The sequence below is a fragment of the Protopterus annectens genome, chromosome 7.part0, assembly GCF_019279795.1.
Source record: "Protopterus annectens isolate FY-2018-M chromosome 7.part0, PAN1.0, whole genome shotgun sequence".
NCBI lineage: Eukaryota > Metazoa > Chordata > Ceratodontiformes > Protopteridae > Protopterus > Protopterus annectens.
In genome coordinates, this window is record NC_056739.1 from 1465732711 (window position 1) to 1465750666 (window position 17956).

At 41.0% G+C, this 17956-nt stretch overlaps 1 protein-coding gene across 1 annotated transcript in view; it reads left to right on the forward strand.

Annotated features, from left to right (window-relative positions):
* Window positions 1-17956, forward strand: part of ITPR1 (inositol 1,4,5-trisphosphate receptor type 1) — a 2510606-nt gene that overhangs the window by 2072685 nt on the left and 419965 nt on the right. Inside the window, exon 48 of the mRNA XM_044076407.1 lies at window positions 9759-9881. Within this exon, the coding sequence (XP_043932342.1) occupies window positions 9759-9881 (123 nt within the window). The remainder of the gene's footprint in view (window positions 1-9758; window positions 9882-17956) is intronic.

Below are 17956 nucleotides of genomic sequence, written 5' to 3' on the forward strand. Positions count from 1 at the left end.
ACTGAGGTTCAAGATGCAGTTACTCAAAAAGGATTTGTTTAACCCAGAGCAGTATCAGCTCTCTTATTTCTTGCTTATTGTTGGCGCTGCCTTTAGGCGCTTGGGAGGGATTATGTCCAATAGGTGAAAAATGAAATTGCTGTGGTCAATTTTGTCCTTAGTGTGTCTGGCAAGTGTGCTAGTGGGAGCTTTCTGTTTTATCAGTATAATGGCAGGCAATCCTGATTTTGTTGGTCGATAGTTTCCCCACATAAAAGACTTGACATTTGTCACATTTTGCCTGGTACACTGTGTTATCAGAGTTGCAATTACTATAGGAGGTGCTGTTGTATTATTTCTTGTTGCTGAGACAATGGAACCCAGTTTGCTCATGTATTTGCAGTAATTACAATGTGGGTGTCCACAAGGAAACATCCTTGGTGGTAAGTTGCCTGTGCTGCTCTCTACGAAATCTCTGATATTCTTGTGTATTATGACAGTTAAGTTGTGTTTCAGTGGTAAGATCTTAAGGGAATTATTGCCATTAAAGATGGACCAGTTATTGTTGATCTTTAGTGTTGTAAAATCCTTGGAGGGAGGTTAGACTCCTGCTGGTGGCCCATCTGTTCTTATGTTGCATGAGTCTCTGGAGATCGCTGTCTGCAGGGTCATAGGCTAGATATGAGTTAAGGTTGTTCATTTTGCATTGTATGATGGGTTCATATATTTAATCAGTCTTCAGCTGTAGCCTCTTGATGGGGAAGTCTTTTGTGGTCATGGATGTTTTTCATGAAATCTGTGTGCTCCTTTGAGACAATAGCAATTTTTGCGTCATGAGATTTTGATTACATTCCGTTTGGCCTTTAAGGGATACATACTGTTTTAATTAACAGTAAATTGACTCATGTTGGTTTAACTTATCAAACATGAATGTGTTGTATGCATTATTTGTTTATTTCATATTTGTTGTTTAGGTAGGTGGGCTGGTCCAATGACCCTTTTCAGTCATGACCTAGGCCAAGTTAGAGACAAAAACATAAAATGTTCATATGGTCAAAGCATAGCAGTTTACAAAATATTTGCAGTATCCTGTAGAATTTAAATACAAATGTAATAAAGGCATCTTAGACTGCAGTTGTTATGGCTGGTTCATCAAGATGTTAATCTGTTGTCGGAAGCTGAGCAGGTGCTGGTCATTGGCTACATGTCTTTCCTAAAGACTGACTCTGGTGTTGGCCAGTGGCTTCAGAGCTAGAGTAAATTCACTTAAAGTTGTGATAGTGTTCACCCTAGCATTGATCACTTTTCCATGTTCACACAAAATTCAGTAGCTACAGTTAAGTGTATAGTATTTAGAGCCTACAGGAGGAGAATAAAAAAACAGGCACATTCGGTTTTACACAAGATTTTGGTTTTACAGAAGTCCATCAGGTTGTCCTTTTTACTGTTAACATGGGTTCTTTTCACAAGAAATTACATAGACTCAATGGCTTTTACAATTCATGATTTTTTATCTAATGAACCCTGGTTTATCATTGTATTTAAAACAGCAGAAGTTCCTTCTGTTTAGCAGCCAGTCAGCAATTTGGCAAGTAGCTTGGAGAAAAACAGTATATAGAAAGAAAACTTTCTGCCCACTTCATGGTACCAATAATAGTATATTTCATTCCAAAGGAACACAGCCTCTGTCAATTCTTCAGGTTTAGACAGGTTTATTTACAAGGAAAATGGGAACAAAAGCTCAGCTTATTTAACAATGTGTGGAACTCATTGAAACAAAAGCAGTTTTAGCAGTTCAAGTGTGTGTTTTCATAGTTCTCTGAGAATAAGGTGCTCCCACCCCACAGTTGTAAGGCCAGTACTTGGGTGACTTCAGTCTGTCTATCCTGGTAAGCAGATAATTCAAGCAACTCCACAAGACCTTCTTTGGAACTCAGAATAACAGCCTTTGTGCCTTCCTGGCTTTAGGGAGATATTCCGTACTTAACAGCTGTTGTACCTCCCTGGCTCCAAGGATATATTCCACACTTATTCTTTCATGGATAGTTTTCAACCACCTTTGACACTTCCTTGGGCTCTTATGCTGCTTCTCTCAGCTCGGGAAAACAGGAATTTGTTTCTTATCAGAGTAATGTACACGAGATTGCAATACCTTCAGCTGACTTCCATTGATGTCCTGCCATCTTATCGCTTGCCTCACACAGACTTAAAAGGCACATTACTTCTGGCACTAGGCAGCTACTACTATGCCACTGTGCTTAAACAATTACCAGTGTCAAGGTGGTCCCAGATTAAGAACTGGAGGAGTGTTTTTTTTTTTTTTTTATCCTGCTGTAAATTCTCTTTAGCCAGAGATTGATGTTTTACAGTCAGTTTATGGGTGTGTTGCTTACATTTATGTGCTTCTTTCTGGAAGGCGGTTGAGGAGGTCATAAGGTAGGTTTTGTTTTCTTGAATAACATTACATCAAATTACTTCTGCAACTTTACTGAAGTATAGTGAAAATGGATTGATGGGGTGTTTAGTACATGATGGTATTAGTTTCCTTGGATACCAGAGTACTGAAAGGACAGCTAAAATGCCCTAGCCATTTTTATATGTGATTGCCTGCATTATTCCTTTGCCAATTTGTTTTGGCATGATACTTTTAATTCCTCCATTCCTGGGCATCTGTCGAAGTTAAATACACCAAATCGTGCAAGCATTTTGTGTATTTAATGTTCTGCTCCGTCGAATTAGCTGCAGCAGTCATCTTATCAAACTGATGCTTTAGTTGAGTTATTTTCTCTGTTTGTATGACCCTGAGATTTGCCACCTTTGCCTTATGATGGCAGCTAGGTGCTTTTGATATTGAGTATTGATCAGTGTGCCAACTTTATTAGCTTTTTGTGGCTGCAAATACCTTTGTTTGATCTGCTAGGAAAACAGCTGTGGTGTTCACTTTGAGGGTACTTTACAACTTTGTCCGTCTTATGTTAGTCTCCTTTACAGCTATCTTAGGTGATACCACGATCCCCAATTAAGCACTCCTAACATAGATAATGCCAGTGAAAATGTAACACAGCCAGTTTCTGTAGTGGTATTGCATTGCCTAGATGTCTAGAATCTCTGAGAAGATCTTGTACTCAGTTTCCTCATTAGTTGTAGCCAGCATCATATTTTAGTTCTAGCCAACATCTCAGTCTCAGTTGTATTCCTGTAAATTGTTTTGGTTACTAGAGTCCTTTATGTGAGATGTTGAAGTTTTAGTAGTAACTGTAGTGACTATCCTTAACCCATTTCCCATTGAGTCTTGGCCTTATATCATCTTGCTTTGCTTTTATCAGTCAGTGCACCTCCTGTATTGAAATTTCTTTACCTAGGGAGGCAAGGGTTTTCTGACATTTGATTCACAATGCATTTTCAACACGTTATTGTACTATCTTTTCAAGATTCAAAATTAGGGCATAAACAGGTAGTTGGCATTGGGACAAGAGATGCTTACTGTAACCTGGGTTACCTTAACATTTTTTTTCTTGTTGACTAGACCTCCAAAATATCAGCCTGTGGCTGACCAAGTTTGTGGATGACTTTAAGTTGTGTGCTGTCATTGACTCTCCAAATAATGTTAACATACTTCAAGAGGGTCTCTCAGCAACAAATGACTGATGCCAAAGTCATGGCCTTAAGTTAAATGCAAAAAAATGTATTATCATGACATTCGGTAAAAATACAGCCCCTACTGATTAACACACTAGCAGCAACCCTCTATGCACACAACTTGTGTTGAGAGACCTAGGTACACAAGTTGACACATTTGACCATCATGTAGCAACAGTGGTCAGAAAAGCCTTTTACTCAGTTCATCTCATAAGTAAAGGGACTGCATCCAGAAAAAAATGAGGTTCTCTCTCTCAACTCCCCCCTCATTAGGCCAATAATTGAGTACAATGCCCTGTTTGGTATGTTTCTCTCCAAACACCTGTGCCAACAGAAAAGGCCACAGAAACACCTCACATAGAAAATCCATGGCCTACAACACCTGTCCTATGTGGACAGACTCAAATCACAATCACTCTACTCTGTATCATACAGATTGCACAGAGGTGATCTATGTCTCGCCTACAAGGCAAACTCGGACCCTGCTCCACTAGCGATGATCCATATCCGTAAGTCTTAACTCCTCACATTGTACCCAATCAACAGGCTTAAATCTAATATGTGACAATAGCAAAACCTGCTGGAGAGACAAGTTTGTCTACCAAAGGTTACCCCATTTCTGGAATAAAATCCCCATACACGTCAAAGTATGTCACTGACCCTCTTAAAGAGCACCCTTGATGAGTGTATGGGCAACCACAAATTTGTCCCAGAGGTTCCTCCTGTGTCCCTCATTGACGGGAGTGACAGGTGCTGATTGAGGTTTCTCTTTTGGGGATAAACTCTTGGCTAGGCTTGTACGGGCCCCAGAGTTGTTAGCCTAGTAATATCCTATGATCCTTCCCTTCTTTCACCCAGTTGACCCATTCTTTTCTCCACCAAGGCCGAAGCCCTCTGGCCCATTTCTTTCTTGCTGGAGTCTGGTGTTGAGTGGTACAGGCTACAGGTCCTGCTGATTGTGCCCCTAGGGGGGTGCATGTATGCTTTCATGCATGCACTTCCTAACTTGTGTTGCAAATGTGTGCTGTGTTGTCAGGGTTGTACATGCATGTACATCCTCCTGACAGAGCCCCACCATTTGCAGTGCAGGTACAGTTGGCTGTACTTACTGCTGGCAATACACTTACATTTCTGCAGGTGTTGTCAATGCAATTAGCCAAGTCTGCCTTCCTCCCTGTGGGATAGGTGAGCTGGCACTGGCTGTTCATTCCTATCTATCTTCTTCTGCTGGGTCTCTCCAGGCCTTGTGCTACTAGTCTAACAGTTATCTTGGGGTGCAGCCAGGGCTTTTTTGCACAGGGCAGGGTGCAACAATAAATTATATTTTGTTGTTACTGTTTGTACTGTCAGTAATACATGTGTGTGTGTGTGTATGTATATATATATATATCTATCTGTGTGTATGTGTATATATATATATATATATATATATATATATATATATATGTATGTATATATATATATATATATATATATATGTGTATGTATGTGTATATATATATATATATATATATGTGTGTGTGTGTGTGTGTGTGTATATATATATATATATATATGTGTGTGTGTATATATATATATGTATATATATATATGTGTATGTGTGTGTATGTGTATATATATATATATATATATATATATATATATATATATATATATATATATATACTACTTGAATTCCAGATTTCCTCGTATTCACTGGAGTGCTCATTTCAAGGTTTACTCCAATAAACCTACAATGTTTTTTAACCATATTGGAATTGCTAACCTGCTGTAAAGTACACATGTCCAAGTTCAGCACACAGCTTGCACATTTCAGAGTGTCTGTCAGAATTTACTGCATTCAGTATTGATGTGATTAAGATTGACATTTGTGTGTACAATACCTCATTCTTTCAGTATAAAATAGGTGTGGATTGACACCTTGTGAACTTCTGCTTATCAAACTCCACGGCAAGTTTTTTGCTCTTTTTCACAGACTTTAGGTGGTCTGGTCAAAACAGTATCAAACAAAGAAATGGATTTATCCTTACAGCAGAAATTTTATTGAAAATAGTTGAATGAATTTGTTCCTTCTTCTCACTTGATTCTCTAAACTCCCGGGGGATTTGCTAGAATTGATGCGCGTCTTCAGACTTGGCAGGAATGTTAACATGGCCACTTTTTGTTTGTCATGCTGGCAGTGATATGAAATATTAAACCCATGATGGACTCTCACCATGTTCAGATTCACTTGGCGTAGAGCAGTAATCTGGTGGCAGGAACAAGGTGCACATGTTCCTAACAATAACGTGTTAAGTATCCCCAGGTCCTTCTCCCAAACATTTGTTTTTCTGATCCCCTCCCCCAACAGGTGGAAGCTCCAGACTTTTTTCCCCATGTCTGCAAGATTTACTTAGTATTCTGAATGGTTGCCATTCCTGCACCCGATTGACCCATTTCTTTTTTCTATCCAGATGAGAACCCTCCCTCCCTTTCCTTCCCCAGTGGTGACAAGATTCAGGTGTTAGGGAGTGGGTCAATGTGCAGATCAAGGGCTGTCATTTCCCATCCCTTCATCAGCTTGTGTACTCCAGTGTAGCTGCCTCAGAAGATATAAGCACATTCTCTTCATGTTACAGCATGCTGCCTGCTGGATATACATGCTGCTGGTGTAGCCAGTACAGTGAGCCAGGCTACCTTCTTCCTCTCAGGACTGTCAGCTGCTCCCTTCATCTTCCCATCAAGTCACTCCATTGCCTTTGCCACTAGAGGAGCACTGGCTGTCTGAGAAGCACTCTGGGTTTTATCCTTCTGCACCACATGGCCAGATTTAAGCACCAGACTTTTATGCTTGAGGTATTTATTGTTTTTTAGTTTTAAGGATGTAAGGGATACAGACCTTCAGAAATCCAGTTTTATTGCACTGGGGGGCTGTTTGCATGCTGTTACCATTATACTCCATAATTTTATTACAAGCTAATTTCTCATGGAGATTTTCACAAAAAAAAAATCTGAGGTTGCCTGTGACCCAGAGGTTGTGTGCGCGTTTCTGACTGCATCTAACTGAACATTCAACCCCAGGGACCCCTACTTACTGTTTGCCTAACTCTGACCTAGAGCTGCCCTCCAGAGAGACAGGTATTGCTAAGACAAGTAAAATGCTGAAGACCAGTAAGTTTCAGTCATATGATTCAGTATGTAACCGTACAGTTTTTCTGATGTGGCTCTGAATTAAGTTATTTCACATTACAGTCCTCTTGAGTGCAGGAAAAACACCCTTATAGGTCTGATATATGACAAGCTGATTGTGTGCCTTTACTCTATACAGGAGATAGGTGGGGCTCCCCAGTAAGCAGGTAGTCCATTTCCCAGTAGCTTTACTAAGTATTACCATCAGCAGGTTGACAGCCTTTAAAAAGCTTTTTCTGCTAAAATAGCAGCTGCTTCTAGTGTTAACTCCAGACCTTCCCTTCAGTGTGGTCAGCACTGCATGCATTAGTAAATTCTACTGTTTTCAGGAGTTATGAAATCATTGAGGTGTGTGCTTCAGGATGTTTTTTCCTGACTTCATCCTCTGGTTTTGGGTGAACCTTGTTTTGAGTGTCACTTCTTGAGATTTTTCTTAAATGTCAGTCCACTGCAGATGGCCCTCAAAATACGGTATGGGAGTATCACACACCTTGTCAACTTAAGTGGGGCTGTCTTCAGTAAATAGCTTTTTCCACCCCCCCCCCCCCCCAGTTTTCTGGTTGTTCCTTTTATTACTCTGGATAAAACAGAAAATCCTATTTATAAAATGCAGATACAAAGTTTATGCAGTGTTTCTACTGAAAATAAATTCATTAAATTCACAGTGATTATTACAACAGAAGATGGGTACAAATTAACTGGAAAATGTGTTTACAACATTGATATAATTCTGATATTGTAATACACCACCTTCTAAAAATTTGTGCATAGGCACCTGGGTCATGGCTGAAAAGGGTTCTAGGACTAGTTCATTTATCTAGTAAATAAAAAAAAAATAGAAAAATGAATAATACCCATGTTTTGCAGGTTAATAGGTGAGCACTGATTATTATGTATATGTTGCTAGTAGCTGCTTCTTGCTGAGTAAGAAGCTTGTGAAACTGGAGAGGATAGCAACCAATCTCCCAAAAAATGTGCACTGCAGAATTTAATCACAAATCACTTGGTAAGTGTACATAAGTGTAGTAACCCGTTGGTTTCGCCTACTTAAGTCCCTTTTGAAGATGCATGGTAAGTAAGTATGTATTGTGTTATGTAAGCTTGTAAACCTATGAACACGCAAGTTGCACCTCCCAGTGGCGTCTGTGGATGTTTGGTGTCTAGCCAGATGTATTGATCCAGTACATTAGGTCCTTTCAGTTGAAGAAAGATAAGGCTTTCCAGGATGTTGGTGATGCAGATGTGATCTGATACATATCTGTTTCTGCAGCTAGTTTTTTGTACCAAGCTGCTACAGTGGGAATGAGCAGAGTAAAGTGAGTAAAATGTCAGAATAAAACTCTTGCACATACATTGTACATCTGTCAGCTCTGTACACCCCTTTGATATACAGAAGTTGTGCTACTTTGAAAGAGGCGGCATGATGGCAAGTCCGCTTAAATAAAACTTAACACTATGTATGGAAATCAAGCCTGGTTGTGGTTTTTAAGGTACACTCACACCACTGAAGCTCATGTGCTTCAATACAGGTAGCAGATCTAGATGACTGATGCCGGTTTGCCCCTGTAAAACCAAAATGTGCCTTTTTTGCAGCCCTTGCTAAATGTGTTCCTTAAACATGACTCATGGAATGTGTAGAATCATCATGAGTTTCTTTCCAGTTTTTTATATAAATTGTCATGTCAGGCAGCATTATTAGTGGTACTCGAAGCAGCTTCAGTGATTTACGGGACTATTAAAGGTTCATGGTCCAGCATAGCATTTCTCTTAGGTTTTCTTTCACCACTTTGCCCTGCAGCACAGACCTCAGGAAGGGTTTCTTGACCTGAATGGCCATGTTCACCCTTTGGTTGCACTATTTCCAGATCAGATAATGGCACTTTATTATTTTTATGATAACAGCCCTGATTTACTTTGGTATTGAAATATTTAATATACACTTTGGCACTTGAAATGCTGAGTGCCGACATGCTGAAAAAGAAAAGACTGAAAACAGAGGAGCTTCTCCTTAAAACATGTTTTGCAAGGTATGATGCTGCCCTTGCACTACCTATTTGGGGTAAGCCACCCTACAACCCCCAAACTTACACATACCAACTCCAAGATTACCATACCTTGGAGTAAAGGAAATATTCTGAGAAATGGCATCTCAGACTTAGTATATGCAAGTCCGATCTTTCAGCCATTCACTTTATGTGTTTTGGAGACTTGCTGTAGTGGGTCCCAACATTTCAAATGGTTACCAACACACCTCTTGGTTTAGGTTTGGAGATTTACTGAAGGGGCTATATTTCAAAGTTTTATGCTGTGAAGGGGACCTATGGATGAGGTTTAGAGAAACTGGCTTTGCCTAGTTTGTTTCTGTACTATTTGCTACTTTCTGTAGTTTTCTTTTACTCTGCGGCGGCTTTTAATTGTTTTTCTCCAATTGTGATATGAGCATTAGTAAGTGAAAAGTGATTTACTGAAGGAGGGTCAATGGTGTTGGTATCATTTTATCACTATGTATGACAGACAGGGAAGTGTTGCAGTAGTAGCGATTACAATGTGTGCCCATCTAATGACTTTAGTGGTTAGACAATTGGTTAGTTACTGTTATGAAGTTTTTGGTATGTACTCTGCCTGTGCATATGTAGGAACATAAATTGTAGGCACACAATCATAGGACGTGCCGAGCTATATACTCCTTTAAGTAGACTAAATTAAAACCTCTTGCCTCCCACGTCAGGAAATTAGTACTTATTACCTATGTCTAGTCATGGCATGTGATAGCCCGTATAATGAGGGAAAGGAGATGTCTACCCCACACACACAGGCATACACTTTGGACAAATAAGATTGTTCAATGAGGCTTGATTGCTGTAGAGTAAAATGTATATTTTCTTTGTAATGTGATTTCTGTAAAATGTTTGGGTTACTTCAGAAAATAAATTTTCTTGACTTTTTTTTTTTTTATACCTTTTTCTTAACAGCTAAACCTCTCCTGTATTGGTGCTCTCGGAACATGTCTTTCTGGAGTAGCATCTCCTTCAACCTTGCCGTTCTCATAAACCTGCTTGTTGGATTCTTCTATCCCTTTGAGGGAATCAAAGCAGGTAAATACATGTTTGATTTTGTTCATTTCTAAGTAACTGAATCTTAAGAAGGGAGAAGGTATATTAAGTGAAAGCGATAATGCTGTATTTTTCTTTAGAAAAGCTACAGTCACTAATTTGTGTAGCACACTGGACAGACAGACATGATGAGAAATGTCTCATGATATCCTTGCTACAAACAGTTGTCTAATGGGGTATAACTGCAGTGATCATAAAAGCAAATTTTCATCCCATGGATTGCTGCTGGGCATTAATCAGATAAATGAACTGATACAAAATGCTACAAGAGCTCTCTGTTAATGAAGCCTTTATCATTTGGTGAGCCTTGCCTTTTCAAAAGACGAGATTAGAATGCGTGAGAATAGTGCAGTTGCGTGGGTGTACAAACTGTAACAGTAGATATTCAAATATTTCCATTGAAATGATTTACATGTACATAATGTTCACTTGTATTCTAGAGTGAGTTGTTCATTGTGAGAACCATTAGAAAACTCCTTGTCATTGCCATGAACCATTTCCAAATTAAATAATTTCAGGACAACATTAACCATTCTGAAATTTTTTTCATGTGGAAATGGTGTTGAAAAAACTTTCGTAATGAGGTGATGGAAGAGGTAACTATAGCTGAAAAGAAAAACAGAATTGTGCCTGGGAGTGAAGGGTGTCACAACTCAATTCAGTAACCTGGTAAGAGAGTCTGTGGGTATGGCTAATCGTAGGATTTTACAAAACTTTTCTCATCAGTTAGGTGGTGATAATGATGAGTTTTCTAATAGTTTGGAAAACAACTCATTAAAAAAATAGGGGGGGGGGGATCTTGGTAGATTTAAATTGTTATAATGGTACAACTAATATTTTAAACAATGTCTGTGTTCACAAGTGATTTCTAAAGACTTGGTCATCAACATATCTCCTGTTTGTTAGGATAGCAACAGTATTTCAGTAAACAATGGAACCAAGTTACTGAATGTGCCAGTAACGATGTGATGAGACTTTGTTAAACATAATATTGAACTAGACAGTTATATGCCAGTTATTGACACCACAGGATCTGTGTGGCAGAGATGTTTCAGTCAGTAGGCTTGAAACAGTGTTTGAGCTAGCAACTAATAAAGAGAAGCAATTTAAAGAAAAAAAAATTGAAATTTTAATACTAAAGACTCATAACAGATCAACATATGCACAAATTGTTGCTTCCAATAATGCAGTTCAAAGGCAATTCTTTGAGTATTGCAGCTCCACGAGTGATTTCTATTCAGACGCACGTCACCTAATCCGAGATGAATGGATCAGTAAGCTCATTATGCTAGATACAAAACCAGTCAGGAGTATTGTTTGGAAGAGGGTTACCAGAGGAGACCCTGCCCACCTCACAGTTCCATCACGATGGTTCCAGCAACATTTGTGGAACCATTTCCAACTATTATGAATGCAGAAGACTAATAAAAATCACTGGCATGGCTCAAGCAGCAGCTTTCAGCAGGGAGGGAATTTGTATCGGAAGCAGCATGACAAGAAGTGGTAACAGGAATTTTTAAAAGGGACTTGTCAGTTCTCCTTGTCTTTGTCCTTCAGCTTAAGGTTTTATTTCCTTACTCACACTTTGTTCACCCTCCCCACCCCACTCTTCTACGATTTCCAGTTTGGTGCTGCTTTTCCTCACCATTCTGTCCTTAGAACAGATCAGTACAAATGTATACTTGTGCTTGTTTGCTTCCCATTTCTTTCCTTTTATTTCATTGATTAATTTAATTCTTCCTTTCTTCTACTATGTATATAGAAAATTATTTTTAGGCTGATGATTACATCTTTTGTGCCTTGGCTTCACTTTGCCTTGCTGAGTTTTGTCTAGCTTCTTTCTGCACCTGTGCAGTTTTGACCCACTCTGCCTCAGTCTGTTTGTCCACCCCTTTTTCATCTTGCTAACTCCTTGAATCTTTTGCTTCAGCATTCTGTCCACTGAGCAATAGCCTAGCCAGCCACTACATTGACCTGCTTGTTCAAACTGACCTCTGGATGAGAACCTTGAAGGCTGTTTATTTCCTGGAAGTGAAGGCTGAGTATGGCAGGTACAGTACTGTCATTCACAAGGAAGATTAGCATTTTAACTTTAAAGCCTCTCTCTCTGTGCAATGTTAGTATGCACAGAAGTAAGTATGCCATGTGTCTTTGTGATGCAAACCACACCTCTGCCTGATGGTGGTCAATAGGCTGTCCCCAACCCCCTTATAAGGAACCACCTTCATATCTGCATTCAGCCATGGAGAGACTGCCTATGAAGACATGCCTCACCCTTCTCCTGGTAGGGAGAGACCTAAATGCTTAAGCCTCATTTCTTCTGCATTAGTAGTAGGCACGTAAACTTTGGATGTCCTTCAAGGATGCATCTGCAGTCCTAACAAATGGGGTTGTCCTGGCCTCAGGCAGCCCTTCGGTCGGCCAGATTCCAAAGTCTGGGTCTGGCCTCGGCTGATGTCGCACTTCACCCGACGTCATAGCTGCAGTCCAGCGGGTATAAAGGCATCAGCCGACGCCATTTTCCTCTGTCTTTCTTGCCGCGTGGCACCCGAAGCAGAAGCTGTTCGTAGTGCCGGTCGGTCAGAACCAGAGATTGCTACTACCGAAGACTTCTAAAGCTAAGTACCCGTTGGGACTCTTTCTGCCTCAGCCGATGTCAGAAAAAGTGAATAACTGTTTAACTTGTGGGAAACAAATACCTCATAAAGATTTCCACTCTTACTGCCTACCTTGTTTAGGCCCAGACCACAACGTAGCAGCTTGTCTAGCCTGTGCTTCCTTCAACCGACGGACACTTAGACGTCGGTCGGAGTTTGCAGAGGAGTTTTTCGGCTCCGCTTTTGCTTATATCATGCCGTCGGAGACTCCGACTTCACAAATAACTAAAAAGCGTAAGGAAAAGGACCGACACTCGCGGTCCGCGGTTTCGGCCGAAACCGCGTTAAGCCAACCACGAGTGTCTCTGTTTCTCGCTGAAACCGAAGTCCGCTGGTTCTTCCTTCGGCCGAAAGCATGCCTCCTTCTACCGAGGCATCTTCCAGCATGGCTGAATCTGCTATGGAAAATCCAACTGCTCTTACAGTTTCTCAGGATTTATCAGATACTATCCCCTTAGATGTATCTACTCCTGCACGTGGAGCTGCTAGGCCCCTGCATCCATGTCAATTAAGGCTTTTGCCAGGGCCAAAGCAGCTAAATCTTCAAAGGCCGTGCCTGCTAAAACCCCCTCTCACAGGCCTAGCTCTAGTACCCAAATGCTTAGTCTAGCAGAGGATCTCATTTCTTTGATCAGGGGAACCCAGTCTCACCCTGACAGAGCCTCTCACCCACCTCCAGAGAAGAGGCCTAGAGCAGAGCCCCCTGAGCCAGTTTCTTCAGATTACTCCTCTGATGATTCAGAAAATACAAATCCTCCAGAATGCCCTTATTCTCCATATGAGGACTCTGATGCAGAGGATTCCATACCTTCTGCCTCTCCTCCTGAGGAATTTTCTTTTGGGGAAACCTTGCATGCTATGAGGGAACAATTTCAATGGCAGGGCCAGGATTTTTCAGACTCTAGGAAGAGGCTTAGGACCTTTTTGCATTTACCACAGCATAGGCCTTTAGCTATTCCTCCAGTACTTACAGTTGTGGATGATGCATTTAATGATGCTTGTACTGCCCCTGACTCACTACCTCCGGCCCCTGCTAAGCCCGACAGATACTACAGGGTTCCGGACACTCATTATCATTTGTTTAAGGCTCCTATTGCAGATCCTGAAACTATTTCACAGGGCCCCAAAGCTGTAGCAGCTGCCTCTGCCAAAAACCCCCTCCCCTCTGAAAGAGAATCTAGGGCATTGGAGAGATGGGGTAAAAAAGTTTATACTTCTGCTACTCTTTCAGCTAGGGCCTTAAACTGTCAATTCCACATGATTCAGTATCAGGAATTTCTGTTAGATCAGCTCACTAAAAAACTGTCCTCGCCTGAGCCTTTAGACCGTAAGTCCCTTCAGGATTTGATGCATAACACTCAGCAGGTCAGTAATCATTCCTTAAAATGTGGCTATGATGCACTGGAGGCTTCCTTTAGATCAGTTATGACTGGTACAGTGATCAGAAGGCATGCATGGTTAAAAGAGCAATCCTTATCAGACCATGTGAAGGCAAAGCTTCTAGATGCTCCCATAGAAAAGCACAGTTTGTTTGTTTCCCCTGCACAGCAAGTGTTGAAGAAGGTGGAAGAAAAAGCTAAATCTGTCCAGACAGTCAAGGATTTCTTACAGGTCCAGCCTCCGAGGTTTAGTAGGAACTGGCCTTCCAAGAATTGGTCCTTTCCAGACACCACCAGAGCACAGAGAAGCAGAAATAGACGCCCTAGAGGCAGAGGCCAATCCAGAGGTGCCTACAGGGGATGTCAGTGGCAGCCTAACAGCCAGAGAAGTACTGCCACAGATCCAGCCACTACCACTTCCACAGGACAATCACAGTGACTTGGCTCTGAAACCGCCTACCAGGGAACAACTGGGAGCACCCTTAGGCGGAAAGTTAGCCTTATTTTCAGCAAATTGGCATTACATTACAGGAGACAAATGGATTTTACAGACAATAGACAAAGGCTACAGGTTTCACTTCCATACTCTTCCAAGGAAGAGAGGAATGCCAAACCTACCTCCAAACCAAAGGACAAACGCTTCTACAGCAAATAGACCACTTACTAAGGATGAGAGCTATAGAAAAGGTACCGGCTATGGAACAAGGACAAGGATTTTATTCAAGGCTTTTCCTGGTACCAAGAAAGGAAAACCAATGGAGACCTATCCTCGACCTGTCCGCTCTAAACACATATCTCATTGTTCCAAAATTCAAAATGCTGACCCTACAGCAACTTCTTCCCATGCTGGGCAAGGAGTCTTGGCTGGTGACTCTGGATCTCAAGGAGGCATACCTGCACGCCCCCATACGACCAAATTGCAGAAGATACCTCAGATTTCTTGCAGGATCAGAGCATTATCAATTCTCAGCATTGCTTTTTGGCTTATTTACTGCGCCCAGAGTATTCACGAAATGCCTGGCATCAGTAATTGCTCATTGCAGGCTTCAGGAATTCAAATTTATCCATACCTGGACGACTGCCTGTTACAAGCGGACAGCAAAGACAAAATAACAAAAGATTTGAAAAAGGTTATTCACCTACTGCAAGCCCTGGGATACACAGTCAACACAAAAGTCAAGGCTGATACCATCCCAAAGGATAACCTTCTTGGGTGCAGAACTGACGCATCAAACCAGATGGCATTCCTCACAGCAGAAAACAGAAGCAGCTACCACTTTATTTCATGGCATTAACAACGCAGAACCAGCTTACAGCAAGGAAAATCCTGCAAGCCCCGGGTTACATGGCATCCTGCATAATATTAATTCCGCATGCCAGACTACATATGAGGAAGTTACAATGGTACCTGAGGAATTTATGGTCTCAGCACAAACACAGCCTAGAAACCCAAATTCCAATAATTCCATGCCTGAAGCAAGAATTCCAGTGGTGGGCCCAGGCCTGTCAATTGAACAAAGGACTGCCGTTCCACAGGCCTCACCCAAGCTAGACTATCACCACGGACGCCTCAGACCTAGGTTGGGGGGCACACATGGTGGACAAGTGCATACAAGGCTTATGGACTCAAGACCAGATGAACCTACACATAAATCAAAAAGAGATGCTGGCAGTAAAACAGGCAATTCAGACATTCAGACCATTTCTTCAACAGGGTCAATTGCTGATAAGGACGGACAACACCACAGTTATGTGGTATATCAACAAACAAGGAGGCACACATTCATATCCTCTATGCCGGATGGCAATGGACCTTCTGAATGTGGCCTGAGCCCCAACATTCAGCTCCAGGCCATATTTGTGCCAGGAAAAGAAAATATACTAGCAGACATCTTAAGCAGAACCACCACGGATGCCCACGAATGGATGCTGCATCCAGACATCTTCAAAACCATCATGAGGAAATGGGGACTGCCAGAAATAGACCTGTTCGCATCCCCACACAACCACCAATTGAAAAAATTCTGCACATGGACATAACACCTACTTGCTTGGAAGGTGGACTCCTATCCTTCAGTTGGGAAAACCTGACAGCATATGCATTCCCACCTCTTCCTTTGATGCACAAAGTGCTACTGAAGATCAAAGATCATCACCCGAGGATCATCTTGATAGCTCCAGACTGGCCGAGGCAACATTGGTACCCGCTACTGAGGAGTATGTCCCGGGAACATGCATGGCTCTACCCCTACTACCTCTTCTGCTAACACAGAACAACTTCAAAATCCTGCATCCAAACTTGAAAACACTGCAGCTAGCTGCTTGGAACATTACATAAGGCAAAATAACCCAGATTTATCTCAAAGGGTTAAAGACATTATCCTGGAGGCTCGCAGACCCTCAACAAGGAAAACTTATTCAGCAAAATGGAAAAGATATCTCATTTGGAGTGCAACAAAAGGAGTAGATGCATCATTGGCAAACATAGCTAACATCCTGGAAAACTTAGCAGAGCTTTTCCACAATGGTCTGTCTTATTCCTCCATTAAGATTCATGCATCAGCAATTTCAGCAGAATACAACATGGATCCTCCAGTCTTTTCTCAACCTCTACTCAGGCAGTTTCTCAGGGGAATTAAAAATGTAAAGCCACCAAGGAAACCACCATTGCCTACATGGGACTTGAACTTTGTGTTAGAAAAGTTGACACATCCCCCTTTTGAACCAGCAGCAACAGCAGAATTACAGTACTTATCTTGGAAGACTGCATTCCTGCTTGCAATCACTTCAACTAGAAGGGTTTCTGAATTACAGGCTTTAATGGCAGTACAGCCCTCCTTATCTTCCATCAGGATAGAGTGTCCATGAGAACTAATCCTACCTTTATGCCAAAGGTGGTCTCCAGGGTATCATTAAACCAAGCAATACACCTACCAACATTCTTCCCCAACCCGCAGAACAGGGGGGAAAGATTGCTGCATACCTTGGATGTACACAGACAATTGCACTACTACCTGGACAGAACCAAGAACAATAGAAAACTGACCAGCTTCTGGTAGCATATGCAACAGGAATGGAAGGAAAAGCAATTTCAAAACAAACAATCTCAAAATGGATAGGAAATTGCATTAGATTTTTGTTACTCTTCATGGAAAGGCAACTCCAGAAAACATCAGACCTGTGTGTATATATATATATATATATATATATATATATATAGATATTTCCCCTCCTAGCTTCCCATACGTACATCGGAATACCAATCTATCCCTGGAGAATGTTTCCACAGATTGGCTATGCATCACCATTTTTATCTGATCTCCTATCTTCACTGTTGATTGTTGAACCTCATGTACCCCTAACCATTGCATATTTGTCTTCCTTAAATATTTCCATTTGTGCTTTTGCTTGATTGCCCCACTTCTCTTCTTTATGCAAATTTTCATAAAATGTCCAAAATGTCTGTAATACCTCTAAAGGATCTCTGGTTATTGTTATAGCCTCGTAAAGTCTGGCAATAACCTTTCCTAATTTGTTGCCCAGATCATGACAAATATTTGTGTGCTCTGAAGTTCTCAAGAAAACAGTTGCTTAACAGCAATATTTTTAAACTCATGCATATTATTCAGGTACTCTTATTTTCTCTTTAGCAGTCTGCATTCATGCCTCCTCTTCTGTGAGAATCCCCTTTTTCTGTTATGCTTTATCTTTCAGCCCCTCTAAGTAATTTTTCTTCTTAACCACAGCTCTTTTATTTCTACCCTGTTTTTAAACTCCACTTTCATTTTATCCCACTCAGTTTTACTATAACTTCTGAAGTATGTTCTGTCTTCACTGATCACTCCTAAATAATTTCCAATACTCACTTCTTAAATTCCTCCCTCTAACAGGTAGGTGGTCAAGCACCAGTGTCTCATCTTTATTTCATTACTCTGCATTTTTATCTTGGTAATTATTTGTGCATCATCTGAAACGGTTATTAGTTGTCAAAGTTCCCAATTAAATACACATGTTTCTGTTA